A 23,642-nucleotide genomic window follows, 5' to 3' on the forward strand; every position below is an offset into this window, starting at 1 on the left:
ATAATTGCTGTTAATTTACTGTATCATTAGGAGAATTAGACATTGTTTCATTTTAGACTGTGTTAAAATATAGTTTACACTGTTGTGGACTATATGAGAAAGCAAATTGCCATTTCTAGCTAGTCATAATGAATACTTTGTATTGTGTTGTATGTATATTAAATTATTAATTTCAAGATAAATTTAACTGCCACAGTGTATGTTTACAAACATAAAATTTATTACTTCTTTCCCAAGCATTAAAAGAAGTCTCTTTACTATTTCCATTCTACATTTGGCAAATCTGTAAATATGCTGCATCTTATTGAATTGCCTTGAGTAGTGTGAGAACTATAAAAATATAAACAAAATAAGGAGGGCATTTTCCTTATGTTTATATTTATGTCACTCTCTTTAATTTAACAGCAAGTGTTATGTGGTCGGTCATTTATTATACTCTTTACATGGAATCCATTAAGAACCTCAGCTGTTGTGTTTTGTAATTAATCGTTGTTATGTATAAGACACTTCTGCAGTTATAAATCAGAACTGAATCATCTTGTCTTAGGAATGTAGGTTCATTGGACATCTATTAAATTATGTCTTTTCTGTGCAGTAGTAATTAATAAATAAGTGTTGTAGGATCAACATAGCCCCACATAGTGGTTTTAAGTTCAGTGTTCAAGAGCAGCTGTGCTGATACCTGATTTTGGGGTGGGAGATGATGTCTATGGTAGGAATATTAAACTCAGAGAGCTTTGGGTTCTGATTTTGATGGACTCTCGGGCATTGATGAAGCACCTGTCATGTATGTGCTCAATGAATTAAAACAGCAAGAATGTTTAATTGATATTTTGTGTATATGTTTAAATTTAGATACCAGACCATCTTCATTTCCCACTCAGTTGTTTAGGATTTAACAATTTTGAATCTGTATGTGATTATGTTACTGGAAAATTTTTTCAAACCATCAAAACCCATTTGTAAAAAACTCATACTGCCAGCCTTTTTAAAAATTTCTTAATTATTTAAAAATACTGTATTGCTTTTTAAAATTGCCTTTAAAAGGCTGTTAAGCCCTGACTGTGTGGCTCAGTTGGTTGGAGCTTCATCCCGTACACCAAAAGGTTGGGGGCTGACTGCCCTGTCAGGGCACATACCTAGTTGCAGGCTTGAGTCCCTCGTCGCAGTGCATATAGGAGGTAGCCGATCAGTGTTTCTTTCTCACATCGATGTTTCTCTTTCTCTCTCTCTCCTTTCCTCGCTCTAAAATCAAATTTTAAAAAACACACATATCCTCAGATGAAGATTAAAAGAAAAAGCGCTGCTAAAATCTTAGCTTCAAGTGGTAAAGTTGTACTCCTAGGAATATCCTACTCTTAGAGCTCTGTTAAATTTCTGCATTTTCCTTTGTTAAACTTTTTTAACGGCTTGAGGAAGGAAACCTGTATATGCATGCCAAACAAGCATTGATTGGGCTGGTTTCAGGCAATGGTGCCTGTACTAGCTAGTATCTTGTTCAAAATAAAGTAATTGATACATCATCTCTAAGAGATTTTTATAAAGAATTTAATGTTAGTCTGTGCTTCCTAACAGATGATTTTTATTGCCCTATATATTGGCATATATGAGACAGTCTGGTCTCAAACTAGTGTAGTCCTCAAGAACCATGAAGGAGCAAGTGCAAAACACTCCATAACCCAAGGCACTTCTGCAGAATAATAAATAACGTACACTGGGGATGAACTCACACTCAAAGATCATAGTCCACGCAGTGATGTGATTCTACCTGAAGGGATAGTCAGCTAGGGCACCATTGCTGACACTTGAGACAATAGAACAAGTTAAAAGAGACAAGATAATCATTTAAAGAGAAAAAGGTGGAATAGAAAACAATAAAAGAGCTAGTTAATAAAACAAACACACATTTGAAAAGAACCAAATTAAACCTTATTCAATATAGACACCTTTTTTAAAGACTCTGTATAAATTGGATGAGAAGGAAACTAGTTACTGGTTCCCAACCAAGTCACACCAAGTATCCACAAGAGTTGGGAGCCACCTGCTGCTGCCTGGCAGGAAGGGACCCTGGGCGTTGACTGAGATGCTCCCATCTCCTGAGAAACTCCCCGCTCATGGTGGGGGAATTTTCTCGTTGCCTGTGTTTCTATATCTGTGCTTAAAGGGAGCTGAGAAAGGTGTGAAATTTAAATGTGTGTGCTGTGAAGGTCTTTTATTTGTAACTAGAGGCCTGTTGCACAAAAATTTGTGCACTCAGAGGGGTCCCTCAGCCCGGCCTGTGCCCTCTCGCAGTCTGGGACCCCTCGGGACCACCTGCTGGCTTAGGCCCGCTCTCCGGGGGATTGGACCTAAGCTGGCAGTCAGACATCACTCTGGCAGCCCGGGAGCCCACTGGGGATGTCCACTTGCCAGCGGGGAGCAGGCCATGCTGCAGTCGGACATCCTTAGCGCTGCTGAGTAGGTGAGAGAGGCACCCACCACCACCGCTGTACTGGCAGCTGGCAGCCTGGCTTGTGGCTGAGCAGAGCTCCCCCTGGGGGAGCACACTGACCACCAGGGGGCAGCTCCTGCATTGAGCGTCTTCCCCCGGTGGTCAGTGTGTGTCATAGTGACCAGTCATTCTCAGTCGCTCTGCTGTTAGGGTCAATTTGCATATTACCCTTTTATTATATAGGATAGAGGCCTGGTGCATGGGTGGGGGCCGGCTGGTTTGCCCTGAAGGGTGTCCCGGATCAGTGTGGGGGTCCCACTTGGGTGCCTGGCCAGCCTGGGTGAGGGGTTGATGGCTGTTTGCAGGCTGGCCACAGCCCCTTCAGAGTGGGGGGTCCCCGCTGGGGTACCTGGCCAGCCTCGGTGAGGGGCTGATGGCTGTTTACAGGCTGGCCAGGCCCCCCAGCAGGGACCCTCACCCCATGAGGGTGTGGCCATCCTGGGTGAGGGGTTGATGGCTGTTTGCAGGCTGGCCACAGCCCCTAGCCACCCAAGCTCCCAGTGGAGGCTGGCTGGAAGCAGGTATCTGGGATTTATTTAGCTTCTATCATTGAAACTTTGTTGCCTTTTGCGGAGGCCACAGCCAGCCAGAGCAGGCGGGAAGCTTGGCTTCCTCCATCGCCGGGACAACCAAGCCTCCTCTTGCTCCAGCTCCGTGGCTGCCGGCCGCCATCTTGGTTGGGTTAATTTGCATATAGTCACTCTGATTGGCTAGTGGGCATGGCTTGGGCGTAGCGAAGGTACGGTCAGTTAGCATCTTTATCTTTTATTAGTGTAGGTCACTTGAATTTTTCTTGAAAGGTGTTGAAAAGCTGTGGCCTGCAGTGAAATGCAGCATGCCATGGCCTCACTCCCAGATGGGTGGGCATCATCTCTGCACACGGTGCTCTCTCACTAATGTCTCATTCTCATTCCTTTACTGCCAGTTATCTGAGGTGAAGTGTAATCCCAGGTTTGTTTGCTATTTTTTTTGCTTGTTTTACTTTGTGAAAGGTTGTTTTGTGAGAGTTTCTTTGAGATTTGTGATTCTCCTCACTTATAATGGATTTTTCTAGTTTTTTGTCATTATTACTTTAATCTTATGAGCAGATGACATGATACTGTATATGGAGAACCCTAATGATTCCACCAAAAAACTACTAGAACTGATAAATGAACTTAGTAAAGTAGCAGGAGGTAGAAGAGGGTAAAGTGGTTTCAATGGTGATGGAAGACTTGACTTAGAGTGTTGAGCATACAACACAATATACAGAAGATATATTATAGAATTCTACAGCTGAAACCTATGTAATTTTATTAACCAGTGTCACCCCCAGTAAATTCAGTAGAAAAAAGAAGCAATTAAAAGTGAACACACAAAAACTAATAAAATAATCTTAGGGTGTGCTAGGTGTTGGTACAGTGCTCATAAGTCAGTTTTAGGAACAGAGCACTAGAAACCCCAGGAGGGTGGAAGCATTGACATTTCTGAAATGTGTACTAGCAGCCTGTTCAAATAAACTACAGTTTCATAATGAGCCTGTGGCCAAGATTAATTTGAATGATATTAACCCTGCCATTTTTAGACCTTTGTTACGTGATATACTGATTTGTGGCACGGGGGCTTTAAATATTTCCTCTGCTGGGCCTTCATGGAAAACTATTTTTAAAGAAATGTATTTCTCACTTCTCTCACACTTCCTCGGTAGAATCACAATGCTGTTTATCTCCTGAGCAAAAGTTTCTCAGAAAATGGAAGCTATGTGAAAAATAGAGGTTATTATTGAAATGTTATTTTAAATGATCATTTTTAATGTCATTAGCAGCTTTCCAGCTTAGAGATGTTTATTTTAAAACATTTTTCTAAATTATGTGTAGAATCAGTTTGTCAAATACTTTATTAAAATACTAGTGACCCAGTACATGGATTCATGCATATTGAAAGGAAATTAATTAGAAGGTAGCCAGCAGGGCAGAACTGGGCAAGATGGGCTGGACACACTCTGGAGCTAACCTCCCACAGTCCCTCTCTGGCATCTGCAGAGCGGGGTCCCTCTGGCAGGTGGGGTCCCCTGGCCTGCCTGTGGGTGGGTATCAGGCTGAAACTGCTCTCCAACATCCCCCAAGGGGTCCCGAAGTGCAAGAGGGCACTCTGCAAAGCTGCTGTCGTACAGGGTGTAGAACGCAAATGTTAAGTGTGCAGTGCCCCAGCAACAACATAACCCACGCCAAAGGTGGAATCTTGCGGCCCCGTGAGGAATAGGGCTCCCTCCTCTCTGGTTTCAGGGTGCGTCACCTGAAAACTGCCACTGCCAAGTCACTGTAGCTCGGGAGCTCCTGTGTTGAGTGTCTGCCCTCTGGTGGTCAGTGTGTGTCATAGCGACCGGTCGGATAGTCGGACACTTAGCATATTAGCCTTTTATATATATAGACTAGAGGCCCGGTGCACAAAAATTTGTGCACTCGGGGGCGTGGCGGGGGGGGTCCCTCAGCCTGGCCTGTGCCCTCTTGCAGTCTGGGACCCCTCAGGGGATGACCACCTGCTGGCTTAGGCCCGCTCCCCAAGGGATTGGGCCTAAGATGGCAATCAGACATCCCTCTGGCAACCCGGCAGCCCTTGGGGGAATGTCCACTTGCCAGTGGGGAGCATGCCTAAACTGCAGTCGGACATCCTTACCACTGCTGAGGAGGCAGGAGATGCTCCCACCACCACCTCTGTACTGGCAGCCATCAGCCTGGCTTGTGGCTGAGCAGAGCTCCTCCCATGTGAGAGCGGGCTGGACACTCCTGCATTGAGCGTCTGCCCCCTGGTGGTCAGTGTGTGTCATAGTGACCAGTCATTCCCAGTCCTTCTGCTGTTAGGGTCAGTTTGCATATTACCCTGTTACTATATAGGATAGAGGCCTGGTGCACGGGTGGGGGCCGCCGGCTGGTTTGCCCTGAAGGGTGTCCCGGATCAGGGTGCAGGTCCCACTTGGGTGCCTGGCCAGCCTGGATGAGGGGATGATGGCTGTTTGCAGCTGGTCACACCCCCTTCAGGTTGGGGTCTCCAGTGGGGTTCCTGGCCAGTCTGGATGAGGGGCTGAGGGCCGTTTTCAGGCTGGCGGGCGACTGAAGCTCCCAACCTCTCCTTTTTTTTCTTTTTATTCTGGGATTTATTTACCTTCTATGGCCGTCACTGGAACTGAGAGCCAGCTTTAGCTCTGAGGCTCGGCTCCAGCTCTGAGACCTTGGCTGCTGAAAGCAGGTATCTTGGTTTGTTTGGCTTCTATAATTGAAACACTGTTGCAACTCCAGCTCTGAGGCCCGGCTGGCTGAAAGCAGGTTTCTGGGGTTTGTTTAGCTTCTATAATTGCAATATTATTTCTTAGAGTGCAGCTCAGAGGCCGGCAGCGGGAGGCAGGGAACCTTGGCTTCCTCCATCACTGGAGCAAGCAAGCCTCCTGTTTGCTTCAGCTGCCTGGCTGCTGGCCGCCATCTTGGTTGGCAATTAATTTGCATATTGTCCTGATTGGCCCATGGGAAGCGTGTTGGAGGTACGGTTAATTACCATGTTTGTCTATTATTAGATAGGATATTCTTCTCTGTCTATACGTATGCCCTACATGATCTCTCTTCCCTTACTAAACCACTTTTTGTCTGTATATGAAATGTATATTCTTCAGAGCAAGGGAATAGTAAAACACACACACATACACACACACACACACTTAAAATCCAGGTAATGTTTATTACATGAACACATGCATTCTTAAATAATCTTGTAACACTAGGAGATGTGAAGAGGAAAGGAAGACTAACACTACTTGAATTCCCACTGGGTGCCAGGCATGGTATTTGGACTTTTCCTGTACTTCAGTCTTTACAGCCACTAAGAGTGTTTGTTATCTCCCTGTTTTACAGATGAAGAAACTGAATCTCAGAAATGTTCAATTGATTTGCCCAAAGTTGGGATTCCAGCCCAAGTCCAGCTAACTCCCAAAATCATATATTCTTTTCACAATACAACTCACAGTTCTTGAAACTAGAATGGGTCTTAGAAATAATCCAGTTTAAGTCTCTCATCTTGTCAGGAAATAGAAACTCAGAGTAGCAAAGTGACTGACTTATCCTAGATCAGTGGTCGGCAAATTCATTAATCAACAGAGCCAAATAGCAACAGTACAACAATTCAAATTTCTTTTGAGAGCCAAATTTTTTAAACTTAAACTATATAGGTAGGTACATTGTTATTAACTTAATTAGGGTACCCCTAAGGCTTAGGAAGAGCCACACTCAAGGGGCCAAAGAGCCGCATGTGGCTCGCGAGCCGCAGTTTGCCCACCATGGTCCTAGATCATTGACTACTTAGTAGCATTTCTCTATGTTACAATCAACATAAAGAATTTTGTTGTTAACTCTTTCTAAAATTGTTTTTAAGAAGTGACTTCTAAGGAGAAATAGAACAGCTTAATTTTAAGGTACCTTTTGAGATAAAGTATTAAGGTGACTGGGAAATATATACATGTTGGATCCATTTCCTATTGGTTATAACAAATTAACACAAACTTGGTGGCTTAAAACAATATGAACTTGTCTTACATTTCTGGAAACTAAAATCCAGGTATCAGCAGGGCTGCGTTTCTTCTGGAGGTTTTAGGAGAAATCCATGTCCAGTTTGGGAGAACACTCCCTTCCTTGGCTGACGGTCCCTTCCTCACATTTACATCACATTCTGTCATCACATCTCCTACTGATCTCCCTTCTTCCCCCTTATAAGGCCCTTGTGATTATATGGAGCCCATCCAGATGATTCAGGATATAATCACCCCTTCTCAAGATCCTTGACTCAATCATACCTACAAAGTTCCTTTTTCTGTGTGAGGTAACACATTCACAGGTTATAGGGATTAGGATATGGACATCTTTGGGGGGTAAGGCATTATTCTGCCTACCACACACACCCATTTGCCTGTGTGGGTGTTTATGTATCACACGTAAATTAAAAACCCTTCTCATCCAGAGTTATCTGGGAATTAGCCATTCTGGATAAATAAGATTCAGTATCAGTATATCCAAATCATGTTTTTAAATTTTCCTTAATAAATGGAAACTGTTAACTGTTCTGAAATTTGCTGTTTTCCCTGCCTTTAAAAACAGTATTCTCAGTATAATTTTACCTCTCCTTGAGGAATGATAGCTATCTTTGTAAACATCATTATTGAGCTGTGCTTCAAATACGGCAATAAATGCACATGCAAGTGGAGGCTGCGGAAGAAAGGGAACCCCGTGAGTATTAACCCCTGCAATGGAACTAGAATTTTCTTTACAGTCATTTTTATTATCTGTTTACTTGTCAGGAGGGTGAAGTGAAGAATGTTCTGCTGCCCAGCCCCTGAATAAGGTGTAACATGATGGGCTTCTGGAAAATTGAGCCAGACATTAGAGCAGTCTTCTAGAGTGTGAGGGTGGGAGGAGGGGGTTCTTTCTCGGCCTCTAAAAATCCCTTCCTAACAGTCACAAATCTGTTGATATTTGTCAGTATCTAGAACATCATTTTCTATTTCTGCATCACTAATGTCCGGACTGCAGGCAATATCTTATCAGTTTGCATGTATTCTTTCTGCTTTCCCCTGTCTGTTGATGGGGTCTGGAAGAGAATGCTCCCTGTTTCAAGAGCTTTTATTAGCAAGTTTTTGCCTTGATTGTGAAACATTTTTGCTCATGTGACCACTCCATGCATTTTTTAAGCTCTCTTGAATATTTAAATAGGCAATGGCAATAACAAAAAAAAAAATTGTGTTGGAGTCCCTGGCACATAAATATCTTTTATTATTGGTTACCTTGTATGAAATCAGTTCTGACATATCTTAATTTATAGGACAATTTAGTGAAGTAACATTATGGTATAGAGAGATATTAAAAATGTCTCCCGCTTCCTCAGGATATTCTCCACAGTTTTCCAGCTTTCCGTCTACTATAGTTGTGGTTCTAAACTGTTGTGTGTGTGTTTTTTTTTACCTAGAGAGCAATAATGTCACAGCTCCTCAGAGAGGCACTTGTCTGTTTGAACACCAGCCTGTGATGTGTTAGCATTTGTTCAGTGAACCGCGGGCTCTTTCTGTGTGCCAAGCACTGCATTGGGCATCACTTGAAAGAACATATTTTCATGAGTAATTCATGGTTTGGTGAGAAGGTCCTGTGGCAAGTATGGTAACAGAAGTAGGAATATGATGCGGGAACCCCAAAGAGGTCATAGCTTACATTACAGTAGGTAAATGCACGACACTCTTAAAACTCTGGGAGATTGAATGTTTTTCCAGCTTCAAAAGGTGGTGTTTGTGGGATCTATAGCATCAGAACATATAGGAACAATCAACCAACCTGTATAAGTCAGTGTCATTTATTTATGAACACTTCTCAGGACAGAGGTTGACAAACATCACCCAAGTACACATTTTATCAGTATTATAAAACATTAAAGTCTAAAACATTCTCTGTCTTTAAAAAAATCCACAAGATTCTTTGCAAACTCATGCTTTATTTTTTTTATCTAACTATACTTTACTTTTAATTAAATATCTCCACTTAAAGCACCAGGAAGTCAACAGTAAAAAACAATCTAATTAGAAAATGAGCAAAAGATAGGAACATTCTCATTGAAGAGGGTATCCAGAGAGCAAATAAGCACATGAAAAAGTATTCAACATCATTAGCAATTAGGGAAATGCAGATTAAAACCACAATGAGGTATCACTGCACCCTGTTAGAATGGCTAAATAAAGCATAGTAATAACACTTAGCATCAACAAGGACACAGAGAAACTGGATGACACTGCCGGTGGGAATGTGAAATGGTACAACTGCTCTAGAAAAACGTATAGCCGTTTCTTATAAAACTAAATAGGAGTATATCATACAACACAACAATTGCACTCGTGGGCATTTAGCACAGAGAAATGAAAACTTATGTGCACACAAAAGCACAAATGTTCATAGCAGCTTTATTTGTAATAAATAAAAACTGGAAACATTCCATTTGTCCTTTGGTGCATACGTGGGTAAACAAACTGGTATGTCTATAACAGGAAACTTTACTCAGCAGTAATAAGGAACAAAAACTACTGGTACATGCAACAACTTAGATGGCTCTCCGGAGCATTATGCAGCGTGAAAAGAGGCAGTTTCAAAAACGTACATCCAGTTTGATTCCATTTATAGCATTCTTAAAGTGACAAAATTCTAGAGATGAGGAACAGAGTAGTGATTGTCAAGAATTAAGAAGGAAGGAAGGTAACTACTAAAGGGCAGCACACAGGGTGTTTATAATGAACTGTTCTGTCTTGACTGCAGTGGTGATCACAAATCTCCATGCAATAAAGATTTCATAGAAACGCATACATACACAAGTGCATATAAGACTGAAGATATGTGGAAAAGGTCCAAAGACAGTATCAGTGTCAATTTCCTGTGATAAAATACTGCATTTAAGCAAGATGTTACTATTGGGGGAAACTGAGTGAAGAATATATGTGATCTATTATTTCTTGCAACTTCATGTGAATCTATAATTATCTCACAAATTAAAAGTTAAAAAGAAAGCAGGCATTGAGACTGAGTAGAAGAGTATAGGTTTTTAAAGCAACAAAATTGTGTTCAAATTTTAGATCCACCACTTACTTACCTGCTGTGGGACCATAAGCCAATTCTTTAACTTTTCTGTGCATTTTTCTTCTTTTTTTCTTTTCAGTTTTATTGAGATATAATTATTGACATATAATGTATTAGTTTTAGTTGTAAGACATATAATATATACATATATTGTGAAATAAGTTTAACATCCATCACCCCAGAGAGTTAAAATTTCTTTATTTTTAAAGTGACTATAATAATACTACTTCCCTCAGTAAGTTGTTTTGAGGATTAACTGGCTTGGAGTGGCCTACCAATATCTGATAGGTTTTAAAATATCATTATTATATATAAAAGCCATTTGTCATTTACATTGAATCATAAAAATATTTTATCTTTTCATCTAGCCCTTAAAGGGATAGGTACTCTGACTTTTCTGCAGAATTTTAATATTGCTAGGTATTCTCTGTTTCATTAACTTCTGCTCATGTCTTTATTTCTTTCTACTTTCATGGGATTTACTCTATTCCAGCAATTTTCAACCTTGTTCATCTCATGGCACATGTAAACTAATTACTAAAATTCTGCAGCACACCAGAAAATGTATTTTTTCCTGATCTGACCAAAAAAATAGGTATAATTTTAGTTCATTCACACCAGATGGCTGTTGTTGTGTTGGATGTTGTTATTTTTTTTATTTGACAATCTAAGGGGAAAGAGGTCAGTGCCCCTGACTAAATAGTCAGGTATTGCATGTTTTAAAAATTCTTGCAGCACACCAGTTGCAAATCGCTGCTCTATTCTTTTTCCTTCCTTGTGTGGACACTTAACTCATTAAATGTCTTTCTTCCTTTCTGATATGTGCTTTTGAAATTGTAAAATTTTCTTTTATAACTTTTATTCAAAGCACAAATTTTGGTGATGGCAAGCCAACATTTTCATTGTCATTCAGTTATAAATATAGCTATTTTTAGTTAATCCAGTAGTTAATTTGAAAATGTGTTTTTCTGTTTCCAAATATGTGATGGGGAATCTTTATGGTCTTAATAAGTACTTGAAATATGTTAAGCTTCCCTTGTGGCTTACCATGTGACCAATTATTATGTTTACAAGAGGCCCGGTGCAAGAAAATTTGTGCACTTGGGGGGGTGGGGGGTCCCTCAGCCTGGCCTGCTCCCTCTCACAGTCTGTGACCCCTCAGGGGATGTCTGACTGATGGATGGCTTAGGCTCCCTAAGGGAGCGCGCCTAAGCTGGCTGTCAGACATCCCTCTGGTAGCCTGGGAGCCTAAGCCATTAGTCGGACATCCTTAGTGCTGCTGCGGAGGCAGGAGAGGCTCCTGCCACCGCCACTGCTCTGGCCAGCCATGAGCCAGCTTCTGGCTGAGCAGCGTTCCCCCTGTGGAAGCACACCGACCACCAGGGAGCATCTCCTGCGTTGAGCATCTGCCCCCTGGTGGTCAGTGCACATCATAGCGACTGGTCATTCCTAGTCATTCCACTGTTAGGGTCAATTTGCATAATACCCTTTTATTATATAGGACTAGGTGCTTAGAAAAGAATATGTGTTCTCTACTGTTGAGTGTGGAATTTATCTTTACATTGATTTGGTTAATTTGGTTGTTCAGATTTTTAGTACCCTTACTATATTTTTATCTGACCTATTAATTACTGCAGTGCAAATGTTTCTCTTTGACTATAGGTGTCATTTTCTTCTTATACTTCTGCCAATTTTTACTTTTTATAATTTTTACTATATTGTTAGATATAGCATTCAGAATGGTTATATTTCCCTGAGAAATTTGTTTCATCACAATGCAGTGATTTTTTAATTTTAAGTATGCATTTATTGTCTAAAGTTTTACATATGTCTCCTTTCCCCCCCTTGACACTTCCTGCCCCCCGCCCCCAAGCCCCAGTGTCTGTGTCCATTGTTATGCTGATATGCATGCATACAAGTACTTTGGTTGCTCTCTAACCCCCCTCCCCTGCTATTTGTCTCTAGTTTTATTCATTTTAGCCTTAAATGCTTTTTTTTTTTTGCCTTAAAACACATATTTAATCTGAGAGTGAGATAGTCATTTAAGTTATTTTTTAGTTAGTCTTTGCATGGAATTCTTAGGGGAAACAGTTTTTTCTTCAGGCCAGAGCTCAGGCTTTCTCTGGCAAGTGTATTTGCTATTTGTACATGAGGCATTATCTTTTCAAATCCACCCATTTACTGAAAGCGGCGCAAGTGTCCAAATTTAATATAAAGGCTCTCAATTTAATCCCTTTGCCATATACAAACCTAAGGTTTCATCTTCTTTCTCCACCAGGCAGGGCATCAGAACTCAAGCTTCAATTTTTAAGACTGACTTCCATCCTTCATTCCATTCCTCTTCCCAAAGCTCAGCCTTGGCAAATCAGCTTACGTGCTTACTGTAACTTTTGATTTTCAGTTCTGAACTTTTGAGATTGCTCTTGCAAATTCACCTATTCATTTTAAAGAATGTTTGTTATATTTTCTTCACCATTTCTAGGTTTTGGGGGGGTGGGGCGGCTGTGTGTGTAGGAAGGGATATTGAGGTTATCTAGTCCAGCATGAAGGGCAGTTCTTAAGAGGAGTACTAATCTCACCTGAGATGGTAACCATGTTATTCAGCAGCTGTAGAATACTGGATCTATCCTCTCTGAGACTTAACATCCAATGAATTCAGTAAATTCTCATGTTTGAGTGTATGCTGGATGCCCTGGGGGGATGGCAACACCTACAAAGATCTGCGATGTGTGTATTTCTTGGTTCAAGCCATTTCAAAATTAGGGTACAAGAAAACTGGTCTTTAGAACCCCAAGATTCTTTTACATTTCAACTTCTAAATTTGAGAATATTAATAAACAATGATAGCATGAAAACCTTGTTGCATACATAAGACTTTTGTAAAACAGTGTTATCAGAGTTACAAAACTGATTTGGACATAACTTTTCAATTGAAGTTCTTTAAAAATGTTATACACATGTTTCAGAATTACCTAAGCAAAGTACAGTAGTGATCTAGCTATCATAGGGAAGAGGTGGGCTGCACTAATACTATATTCAAAATTGAGAATGTAAGGAAAAAAAGGTTTGCAAGTTATAATTAATACAGTTTTTCTGTAAGCTAGGTATATTGTTTACATACATGCCCCAATTTATGTCTTTAAATGTATTTAATTCCTTTTTAGCGTATTCCCATGCTTTTTTGTGAATTTTATAAATGTACAAAACCCTTAAAACAACTGGAATCCAACAAAAGTTTCCTTTGAAATTTTTATTTTTGAAAACATTTTTTCTTTGTAAAAGTTTTAGAGGTAAAAGTTATTTAGTTTTCCTCTTACGAACATTCCTACAATTGCACCAAGAGTAAATTCAGTCTCCAGAACATTAGTTAAATGATAAAACACTTCATCAAAAGCAGAATGTCATGATTTTGCTGTTGGAGTTTAGTTCTCTGTGCCCAGAATGACAGGTTCTAAAAGAGTGATTTTTTTGTTTATTGGTTCTTCTCATGTGCCTAAGGAAAAATTATGTGGTTGAACCAATGACTCTTACATTATTTTGTCTAATAAAGGGTATATCTCTTTATAACAACTTTACATTTTCTTGTAGGTCACCTTCCGGACAAGAATCTATCACTGTAATATTAACAGCCAAGGCGTGATCTGTCTGGACATCCTGAAGGACAACTGGAGTCCGGCCCTCACCATTTCTAAAGTCCTCCTCTCCATCTGCTCACTTCTTACAGACTGCAACCCTGGTGAGAGGCTTTAAAGCCAATCTTAAAGTTGTTCATCTAAATTAACCACTACCTTCCTGCCGTCACCACTGCTGCTACTATTACTATTTTTATTTTGAATTCCCACAGTATGTAAATCTTTCTTTTTAAATTGGGTCTTGTCATTAGTCTTTTTAAGACCTGTTATTTGCCAAGAAGTAAAAAGCATAGTATGATAAAAATTAATTAAAAGTCATTTTAGATTAAGAAGTGCATTTGAAGAATGTATTACATTCTGTTGCCAAATAATAATAAAAATGTTAATTGAATAGTTTAATCTTTAATTAGATGCCTACCAAAAGATGTTAATTTGAGAAATATGGGCTGTTTAAATTTTGTAATAACCAGGCAGCACCGCACAGACGTGACCTTTTTGGCATCTTAATAACTGTGCACCCTTATAAGCTATTAGAGCAAAAAAGGGGAATGGTCTGAACTAGGTTATACCCAAAAGGTAAATAAAGAGAAGCAAATACAACTTTGCGGGAAAACTAAAGAGAGTTTATGGCAAATCCTTCGTGGATTGCTGGTGTGCTTAATGCTGAAAGCTCTTACTTCCTGTGTGTGATTGTGTGGCTTAGACCAGCTTATTTTATTAAAAGACAAAACAACTGCCAACTTTTTACGTACTTGCATTTATTTTTGAAAATCCAGAGATAGTTATAGGGTTTTCATTGATGTCCTCAGTGAGAAATTCTTTTGAATATTTAATTGGTATCTTAATATTTCATAAGATTCCATCTTCCATGTTCAGAAATAAATATTGTTTACTAGATAAGTGAATTTTTAGACAAGAAAAATTACAAATGGGATTGGGGTCTCTGAGGCTCCTGGCTGGCTTATAAAACATGGAAAAATTATAATTTTTAAAGTTTTATGTTTGTTATTTTTCAGTAATAAAGACTTTTTAATGAAGAAATATAAAAACAATTAAATTGTCACATATTTAGAATGCATGACAAATTAATGCTTTTAACACCAAAAAGAAAAGAAAATATAATTGTACAAGATCATTATTATAAAGTATTTTTAATCAATTCAGACTTCATTCCAGACAGTGAAGTTTAATAATGCTGCACTAATTCAAACCAGAATGACAGACATTTTGTTCTTGCAGTCTCATTATTCCTATTTCAATTTCACTTGTCTCTGTGACTGTGTATAACTTCATTTGGAGGTAATGTCACAGACAGGCATTTATTGATGATACGAGGCCTCCTGGAAATATTGTAGCTTGGGACTGCATCTGTTTCCCCACTCCCAGAAAAGTACTTATGGGATTTGCTGAAATTTGGAGGCCAGGGTTGTTTTATGTTTTGTTTTGATTTTAAGAGAAATTTTTATTTTGACAGGTAAGTAACTTATTTAAGAAACTTTTGATGTCAAGTCATTATGCTGTGCTGTATGTCACTTATATACAGTGGTGTATGTCAGTTATATCTCAGTAAAGCTGGGTGGGAGGAGAAATTTCTGACACCCTACTGTTTATGAGGCACTTCTGAGCACTAGGTGAGTGAGAAGGCCACACTTCTTATACATGGAATAATGTGTCTCTTCACATTTAAGAGAAAAAACTCAGGGCTGAGACGCAGTCCTTACCCCAGTGGTAACCAGGCTGGCTTGGCCTCCCAGTCAGCTGAAATGACCTGTCACCTGAATCATCTTGTCTATGAGAATCTGTTCTCTGTACAGTTATCCCTGCTTAAAGCAATAGATTCATTCCACCAAAGCCTTTTCAGCAATCGAAAAGATTTTTGCTCAGTAAATTAGAGATTTCTTTTGCTATGTCTTGGAAAGTTACATTTCTGCAACAACAACAACAACAACAAAATCACCCCTGGCTAATGCAAAATCACATAAAATAAGTATATTTTGAAAATAATGCTATTGATAGTAAGTATAAGTCTAAGGATAAGTGTTTCTTAAGTTTCACCAACTAGAGATAGCCTATCTGATATAAGAATAGAACATCATTTGTAAAATATATGTCAACAGACTAAATGTTCATACTTTTAAACACATAGAGAGGAGTTTCCTAATTAGCACATCATTTACATGTATGTTCATACTTTTAATTAGTCTTTTTAAAAATTTATCTTTATTGTTGAAAGTATTACAGATGTCCCTTTTTTTTCCCCATTGACTCCCTCCCCTCCTCCTCCCCCCCCCCCCCCCGCCCCGCACACACCCAGTTAATCAGAGTCTTAAAAAATTTATCTTAAACAAGTCAAAGTCTGTTCTTTTGTTTAATGGCCTTTATCTCAGACTGTTTTCTGGTACATTTCCAATCCCTGTAGATTTCCCCCCTAAATTTAAGTTAAACTTCAATCTAACCTATCTTCAAATCATCACAAATATAAGTTGGATAGAATATGAATAAATAAGATTTTCCTATACTGAATCTGTAGAGCTATTTTAACATCAAAAATGCTATCAGCTCAAAAATTTTGTGCACCGGGCCTCTAGTAATCTATAAAAGGTGTGTGATTTTGCTCTTTTGCTTTGTGAAGGAATGATTTGGGCTCTGACCTTCACCCGGTATATTTCATTCCCCTATCATCTGCCTTCAAACTATAGGCTGCCTTGTAACAGAGTTCTACATTCATAAACAACCATAAGGTCTTTGTCCACCACTCTTCAAACAGGGGGAGCAGTACAGACTCTAAGCATACCCCCCAAACATCAACACTCAGGAGGGATGAGCTCTTCCCTCTCTTCCTGTCACCTTCCAAATAAAAATCAAGTGTCAGTTGCTCCCAGTCTTAGATTTATGTAAAACTTTATTAGAACAACAAATAGAGCTGAGAATGGCGGCTAATTAACCCTCAGCCTCTCACTGATTACTAGTAAGCCAAGGATGAGCACAGCTGCAGCTTCACTGGTAAGAGTGTTATTCTTCTCAAATGGACTGAGCAAATGGAAGAGGAATTTGCTCTCAGTGACTCCTTTCCAGTGTTATGTAAAAGGTCAGAGAATGGCTCCTTCCTCCTTCTCCAGCATCATAGCCCTTTGTTTCAGATCTCTATGGCCCTCTTTTTAAAAAACAGCTAATGCAATTCTTATCCATAAATTGTCCTTAACTTTGGTTATCAGCTGATTGTTTTTAACCTGACTATGATTAGATAGTAAATTGTGTTACTAAATATTAAAATTTTGTAATTGATAGTGATTACTAGGGAATGCAGAACATAAAATAAGATTAATTATTTTGACACAGATATATTTATCTAGATTATTTATACTGTTTGTGACCTGTTAGACTGATGAAAGGTACAGAAATAGAATTTAAGAGGATTCTATTGCTTACTACTACTGCAGCATGAATCTTGCCTGCATGTATCCCATTCTACTTACTACACTTGAGAACTAGTAAAGAACAATTTCTTTAACTGGAAAAATGACATGCATGCCTGTTTTCAAAACAGGCTATCTTAGCAGGAATATAAAAAAAAAATTCTAGGACAGACATTACAGGTGGCTACATAGATATCAGGTTGCTTCTGATGTAACAAGTAGAAAGGGTTCCCTCTCCGAGTCAGAGTTCCCAGGAAAGGTGGCTTAAAGTCGCAGTGATTGCAGCAGGCCAAGAAGTCTTTGGTTTCTTCTGGGGTTTGCATTTGGGGAATTCTGGCATTGTGTATATTCATAGTTTTCATCATGGAGGGAAGGTAGCTTCAGGTGAAAAGGGGGAGGTTCTGGATGTACTCCTTTAATAATGTATCCGCGTGAGCTTTTTCTCTTTTTGTCATAACAGCGACACATGCTTCTTACATTTTCCCTAAGCCAATTATCCTCTAAAGATAAGTATTTAATTTTGTGCGAGGCTCTTTGCTCTGCAGGCTCAAATTTGGTGGGACTAGGCAAAGTATATTTGTCAGTTAAGTTTGTCTCATTATATTCTTAGTATAAATTTAGACACGCTAACTTCAACTTTTAGCCTTGGCTTTCACCTGACTTTTACTTAGCATTTGCCTTGTTTTATTGCACTTAATTAATATAAATTTAGACATAGTTAGCTGTTGCTCAATTTTTGTTATAAATCTATTGCTGACCCTGAAATAATAACCTCTAATTTATTGGTTTGTAAGTTTAAAAATTGCTGTATTCACTTATGGTGCAAATTTTCTTTAATTTACTTTCTAGAAAATGTTATTTTTCTTTTTAGAAATCCCCAATGATTTATATTTTGTTAAGAGGAACACTAAGGGGAGATCTAGATCAGTACTTATCAATTTCTATACTCTCCCAAAATTGAAGTCTTCCTCCACTAAAATCAATTAATGGAATGTCTTTCTTAGTATTAAAATTTACTAAATTATATTTGAGTTACCCTCCCCCCACACCCCCCCAAAAATTATCTTCAAATCTGTGTCATCTGATGCTCTTTAGGGAATTGGGGAAAACTGTTGAAGCTACCTCTTCTTTCCTTGTCAGTGAAAGCACAAATAAGAAATCGAAAAGTGAAGCATACCCTCTATTTAAATAAACATCATTCTTCACTCATATGGGATTGTCTTTTACTCAGAACTGTTTACTCAAGGAGTCATTCCAAGACTATCTTTCCCATACTTGAGGAATTTCTGAAGAGTCATGAACATTTGATGTAGATTTTAATTAACTTTTTCTTTATTACTAGAGGCCCGGCGCACAAAATTTGTGTGTGGGTATCGTCCCTAGGCCTGGCCTGCGATCAGGGCCATCTTCCCCAGCTGCCCATAGCCAGCCCTGCCCCCCGCTGCCGCCCACCCCTGGCTCCCTATTCGCCATCGGGTGATCAGTGCCTGCCATCCAGGGAAAAGGACCAAAAAGTGGTCAGTGTGCCTCATAGTAACTGATCCAGCAGTCATTCTGGTCATTCTGCCATTAGGGTCAATTTGTATATTACCCTTTTATTATATAAGATTTCTTAAAGAAGATACTTAAAAGATAACGAAGATTACAGTGGTGAAAAAATACTCTGATTAATTCTCATTCTAGAGTAAAAATAGTCTTTTTTTATGATAGGGGAAAAAGTACATAAGAATTGTGAATTTTAAGGCAGAGGTCTTTCCTGTTCCCTTAGATAACCTCTCCTAGTGTTTTTTGATTTATCTTACAGGTAAGGACCCTGCAATCATAGCCTCTCATTTATTGGTTTGTAAGTTAAAAAATTGCTGTATCCATTTAACGATGAATAAGTTTGTCAGTCTTTAAAATTAGTCCTCTTTCCTTCTAAGGTCACATTTTTTGCTTTATTTTTGCCATCGAGTAGGACAGTACTAACTTAATGCTCAGTCACAGTAACTATTTTAGCCCTTATAGTTAGTATACATGCTAATTATACATGCTTCTCTCCTATTCTTTTGTTCATGCTTTTTATTATGGCTTAGATTATTGCTTGTTATTTTATTGAGGATGTGTGTTTTGTTACAAATCATTTGACTCTTGTTTGGCAAAGAGCCATATAAATAAGAGATTAGGTTTTTTTTGCTTTGGTTAGGGTCAAGGAGCACATTTTCTAACTACCCCGTTTATTTACAGCTTCTGTCAGGAGAAACATAAGTGTGTCAGGCTTTGCTAAGCAGTTTCTTCCCAACAGCAAGAGTTAGTTTTCTTGCGTCTGTTGTCCAGCTGTTCTGTAGTCTCCCGGTCTTCACACAAATGGAAAGGTTTTAGGCGTTATCCCTGGGCAGGAATCTGCCACTGGTATCTTTTCTACCTTTAAAACATGCAGAAATCATGAGATTATTAAGCAGCTGATGGTGGTCTGTGTAATTCTCTTAGATTGTCACCATATGCCACTTTTGAAACTCTAAGTGCTGTTTTTTTGTTGGTTAAATTATTTTGCAGTTTAGACTTTTGTCCCCATGCAGTCTACATCTATGTGTGGTTTGTTAATACTGCAGGCTTGTTATTGTTAAATAAAATCATTCTAATGATATTTGTTGTCAGAAACACCTGTACCTGGTTTATAAATGACATGGCAGGGGTTTTACTTTATGTAAGTTTAAAAAGTAAATACATTTGCCTAGCTGGTTTGGCTCAGTGGATAGAGCGTCGGCCTGCAGACTCAAGGGTCCCAGGTTCAATTCTGGTCAAGGGCATGTACCTTGGTTGTGGGCACATACCCAGTAGGGAGTGTGCTGGAGGCAGCTGATCGATGTTTCTCTCTCATCGATGTTTCTAACTCTCTATCCCTCTCCCTTCCTCTCTGTAAAAAATCAATAAAATATTTTTTAAAAAAAAGTAAATTTTTAAAATTTGGTAATAGCTCACCCTGCACTTGCCGGGGTCCAACCCCAGCGGGTCCAGGGGTTCCCAAAGGCGTAGACGGAGTCGGCGAAGGAGGAATGACATGAAGACAGTGTTCAGTTGATCAGCAGCCTAGCCAGGATCTCCAGCCAAGTTCTGGTCTGGATCTCCAGAGAGGTTCTGCTTAGGATCTCCAGCCAGGTTCTGTGTCCATGTTCTCTTGCTAGGTTCTCCAGGTTCTCCAGCCAGGTTCTGTAGCCATGTTCCCTCGCTAGGTTCTCCAGCCAGGTTCTGTCTAGGTTCTCCAGCCAGGTTCAGTCACCAGGTTCTAGTCAGGTTCTCTTGCCAATTTCTGTAGTCAGGTTCAGTCCAGGATCTTTTGCCATGTTCTCTCGCTAGGTTCTGTCTCTAGGTTCTGAGGCCAGTTTCTGTCCAGGAACTTTTGCCATGTTCTCCAGCGAAGTTCTTCTGTCTCTAGAGAACGTTCTGTGTAGGTTCTGTCTCTCGTGGTTCCGTATTCTAAGTTCTGTCTTGCTGTCTTATTACATCTGTATTTATACCAGTTGATTCAATCCTATCAATCTCTATTACAAAGGTTAGGGCATTTCTTATCTCCATTCCAGGGAGTAAAGATTATGTAGCTTAAGCATGATTGTTCGTAGTTAAAGTGATTAATTACCCACCTGGCACTAGTTAAGAGGTTTTATTCCCTCCCTAACTTTAGGGGAAAATCCCTACCTGGGGAAACAACCTTTCTCAGAGACCTTGGTTAAAACACATAGTGCCAAGAAGGTGAGCAAACATATTAAGAACAGTATGCCATATATGCCAGGTCCCTTGAAACAGCAAGCATGGACCGGCTCCCGGCATGCACTCAGAAGGGTCCCTCCACAGAGAGACCCTGGTGCCCTGATCTCTTTCTTATCTCAGTACAGTGCCCCTGTGGCTGTCACACTTCTTTTGTGGGAGTACTACCTTCTGAGACCACCAACCACTCATCGAGCACTGAGGAGGCCGCTCTGTGACCACGCTGACTTTTTAAAAGGGTTTATGCCCAGAGGGCTTGTTAATGAAACGGTCTGTACTTTGTTAGTAGTTGTCTAATGTCCTCGGGGACCAGGTGTGAAAACTGAAGAGAAGAGTGATACTTTTTAAGGTGGAGCATTAGACACTCTCTGGCCCACAAATAGAAATGGCAAACACAGTGTGAACCACTGGGTTTTTGCTTACATTCTCACATCACTTGTTCATTACTGCCTTCTGAAGACTGCCTCTTTGAGGAATCCTACTAGAAAAAGCAATTGAGAAAAAGAGAATGGACCATATCAGAGGTTATCCAAAAAGTTCTATAACCCGCATCATTTTTTGAAAGAGATAGGTACTAGAACTTCATATAAAGCTGTGTTTTTCAGCCTTTTGTGATCCTGCAGTACCCTCTTACTCATCTTTGCCCTGTCCCTATCAGCCCGGGGACTTTGTGTACTGTATTTCCAGTAGTTTGTAATAGTGTAAACACCAATGGTATATTATATGTGTTTTCAGAGGACATATGCACACCTCCATCTTCACCCCAGGCACTGATTTGACACCTCCTCAAGCCTGAAGCATATCCCTGGCCTCTCTAAGAATCACTGAGCTGGAGCCAATGCAAAGGGAAGTGCACCGGCACTTATTTCTGACTTCAAGACAGAGCTTGGTGGTGTGTGTCTCCTTGGTTACTCCTTCACCTCGCTCCCTTTTCCTGTTGCTGGTCTCTCCTGTCTTATCTGTATTTCAGCCTCTTGGTTTTTGTGCTACTGTTATCTTTTTCTTCTTTTTTTCTAAATCCTTATTTTAAAAAGTCACCTGCTACTCTTCTTTTAACCTTTCACCCAGTAAAATGTGTGTTGTTGTTTTTTAAAGGAAATCCAAGCTATCTTTTTTTAAGAGTTTTATTATTATCTCTATAACCAAAAGACTTAACTTGTCGTGTCTGTTGGCCTAGCATAACCTTGGAATATTCTATTTCACTTCCTGTGCCAAGTGACGACTCTTGTTCTCCTGGTGCGCCAGGGCAGGAATGGCCCCATCAACTCTCAATAGGGGTATGGTGTCAACTCTGAAAGTGCAGCTGAAACTGTAATGTTAGAGCTGTTGCCATTCTCAGCTAATACATACCTTCCTAATGTCATGGCCTCTTTCTCCAATTAAACAGTTTCTTTTTTAGTCTAGTTTGGAAAATATGTTACATACAAAGTCCTATACTCTGTAAGTAATATTGCCAAAGCAGTATCAGGAGCATAACACAATAATCTCATTTTGCTGTTCTGAGCTTCTTTGTCTTGGGTGTGAATGGCAGTGTTTTAAATGAAAACAAGTTAGGTCCTAGTGTAGGATGGTTTATGTGTTTAGCTCTAAGCTGTTGTCCTGATCTTCACTACATTTTTATGCCTGACTTCTCTAAGTTATAGTGACATACCTTTGCATGCATCTTCCCAGCAAACCTTGTTTCCCCTTGCTAGACTCGCCGGTGTCAGATAGAGCATGAACACAATGAAGGCTATACCTTGCCATGTTAAAAAGATTAAGTCAAAAGAGCCAATTTTACTGAGTTTTGAATATGTCAGGAAAACCAGAATGTTGCCCAGCTCTCTCAGAACTCAATAGTATCAGTAAATTAAAATGAGAAAGGCTAAAGTATTACTTGATAAAAGGGCAAGTTAGATTCTGAAGCATTATTACAGTTTTTAATTAATATTTACAAATTTATTCACCTCTTCATGAAATATAAATGCTTAAGAATCAACTAGCATGTCTTTTGCTTAATTAGAACAAACATGTTGCATGTTAAACTGGGAACTCAAGTTGGCTGGAGCAGAAACGTGCAAATAGCTACACGAATCAACTTGTAGTAAGTTGTTACCAGAACTGTACTTTGTAAACGTTCTCTGGACCCCTTTATGGTTTTAAAAGCATCAATTTGTTTCCATTTACTCTAGTCCTTCCTAAAACTATGAAGTTTCTCTCTTTTTCTGAAGGAATTACTTCTTTTTTATGAATAATTAGTAATGTGTGTTTACTGCTTACTTGTACTATGTTAAATTTACAGAGAATTAGAAACTCATTAGTAAGTAAAATAATAACACATTTCAGAATTAAATGAGAATTGATTTTTACTTTTTTCAAGGAGTTTTAGTAAAGAATTATTGTTTCAGCAAGTCCTTGCTATAAGCAAGGTTCCTAGAGATACTCTCTTGAGAACAAGGAGGCGCAGGTACAGGCAAAATGTAACCTTCTGTTTCTTTTAAGGTCTTCCTAATAGATAATCAGAATGCTTTTTCAGAAGTTTTCATTTGTGTAGTATATAATAAGTTTCAAGTGTGTAGTATATATTTATTTTATATATATACTACCCCAATGACATACATTGCCATTGTAGTAATAAACCAGAAGATAGGCTGGAAAAAAAATTTTTTTAACACCAAGAAGGAAATTCTTACATGACTGTGATGTTTTCTTCCTAAATGTTCTCAAGTCTAATATTATTTAAATAGTCATA

General features: G+C 39.3%; 1 protein-coding gene across 2 annotated transcripts in view; it reads left to right on the forward strand.

Annotated features, from left to right (window-relative positions):
- LOC118668232 (ubiquitin-conjugating enzyme E2 E2) overlaps positions 1-23,642 on the forward strand; it is a 247,520-nt gene that overhangs the window by 203,441 nt on the left and 20,437 nt on the right. For both annotated transcript variants that reach the window (XM_036332743.1, XM_036332745.1), the window contains exon 5: positions 13,708-13,855. In XM_036332743.1, coding sequence (XP_036188636.1) covers positions 13,708-13,855 — 148 coding nt within the window. The remainder of the gene's footprint in view (positions 1-13,707; positions 13,856-23,642) is intronic.

The sequence above is a fragment of the Myotis myotis genome, unplaced genomic scaffold (genome assembly GCF_014108235.1).
Source record: "Myotis myotis isolate mMyoMyo1 unplaced genomic scaffold, mMyoMyo1.p scaffold_m19_p_13, whole genome shotgun sequence".
NCBI lineage: Eukaryota > Metazoa > Chordata > Mammalia > Chiroptera > Vespertilionidae > Myotis > Myotis myotis.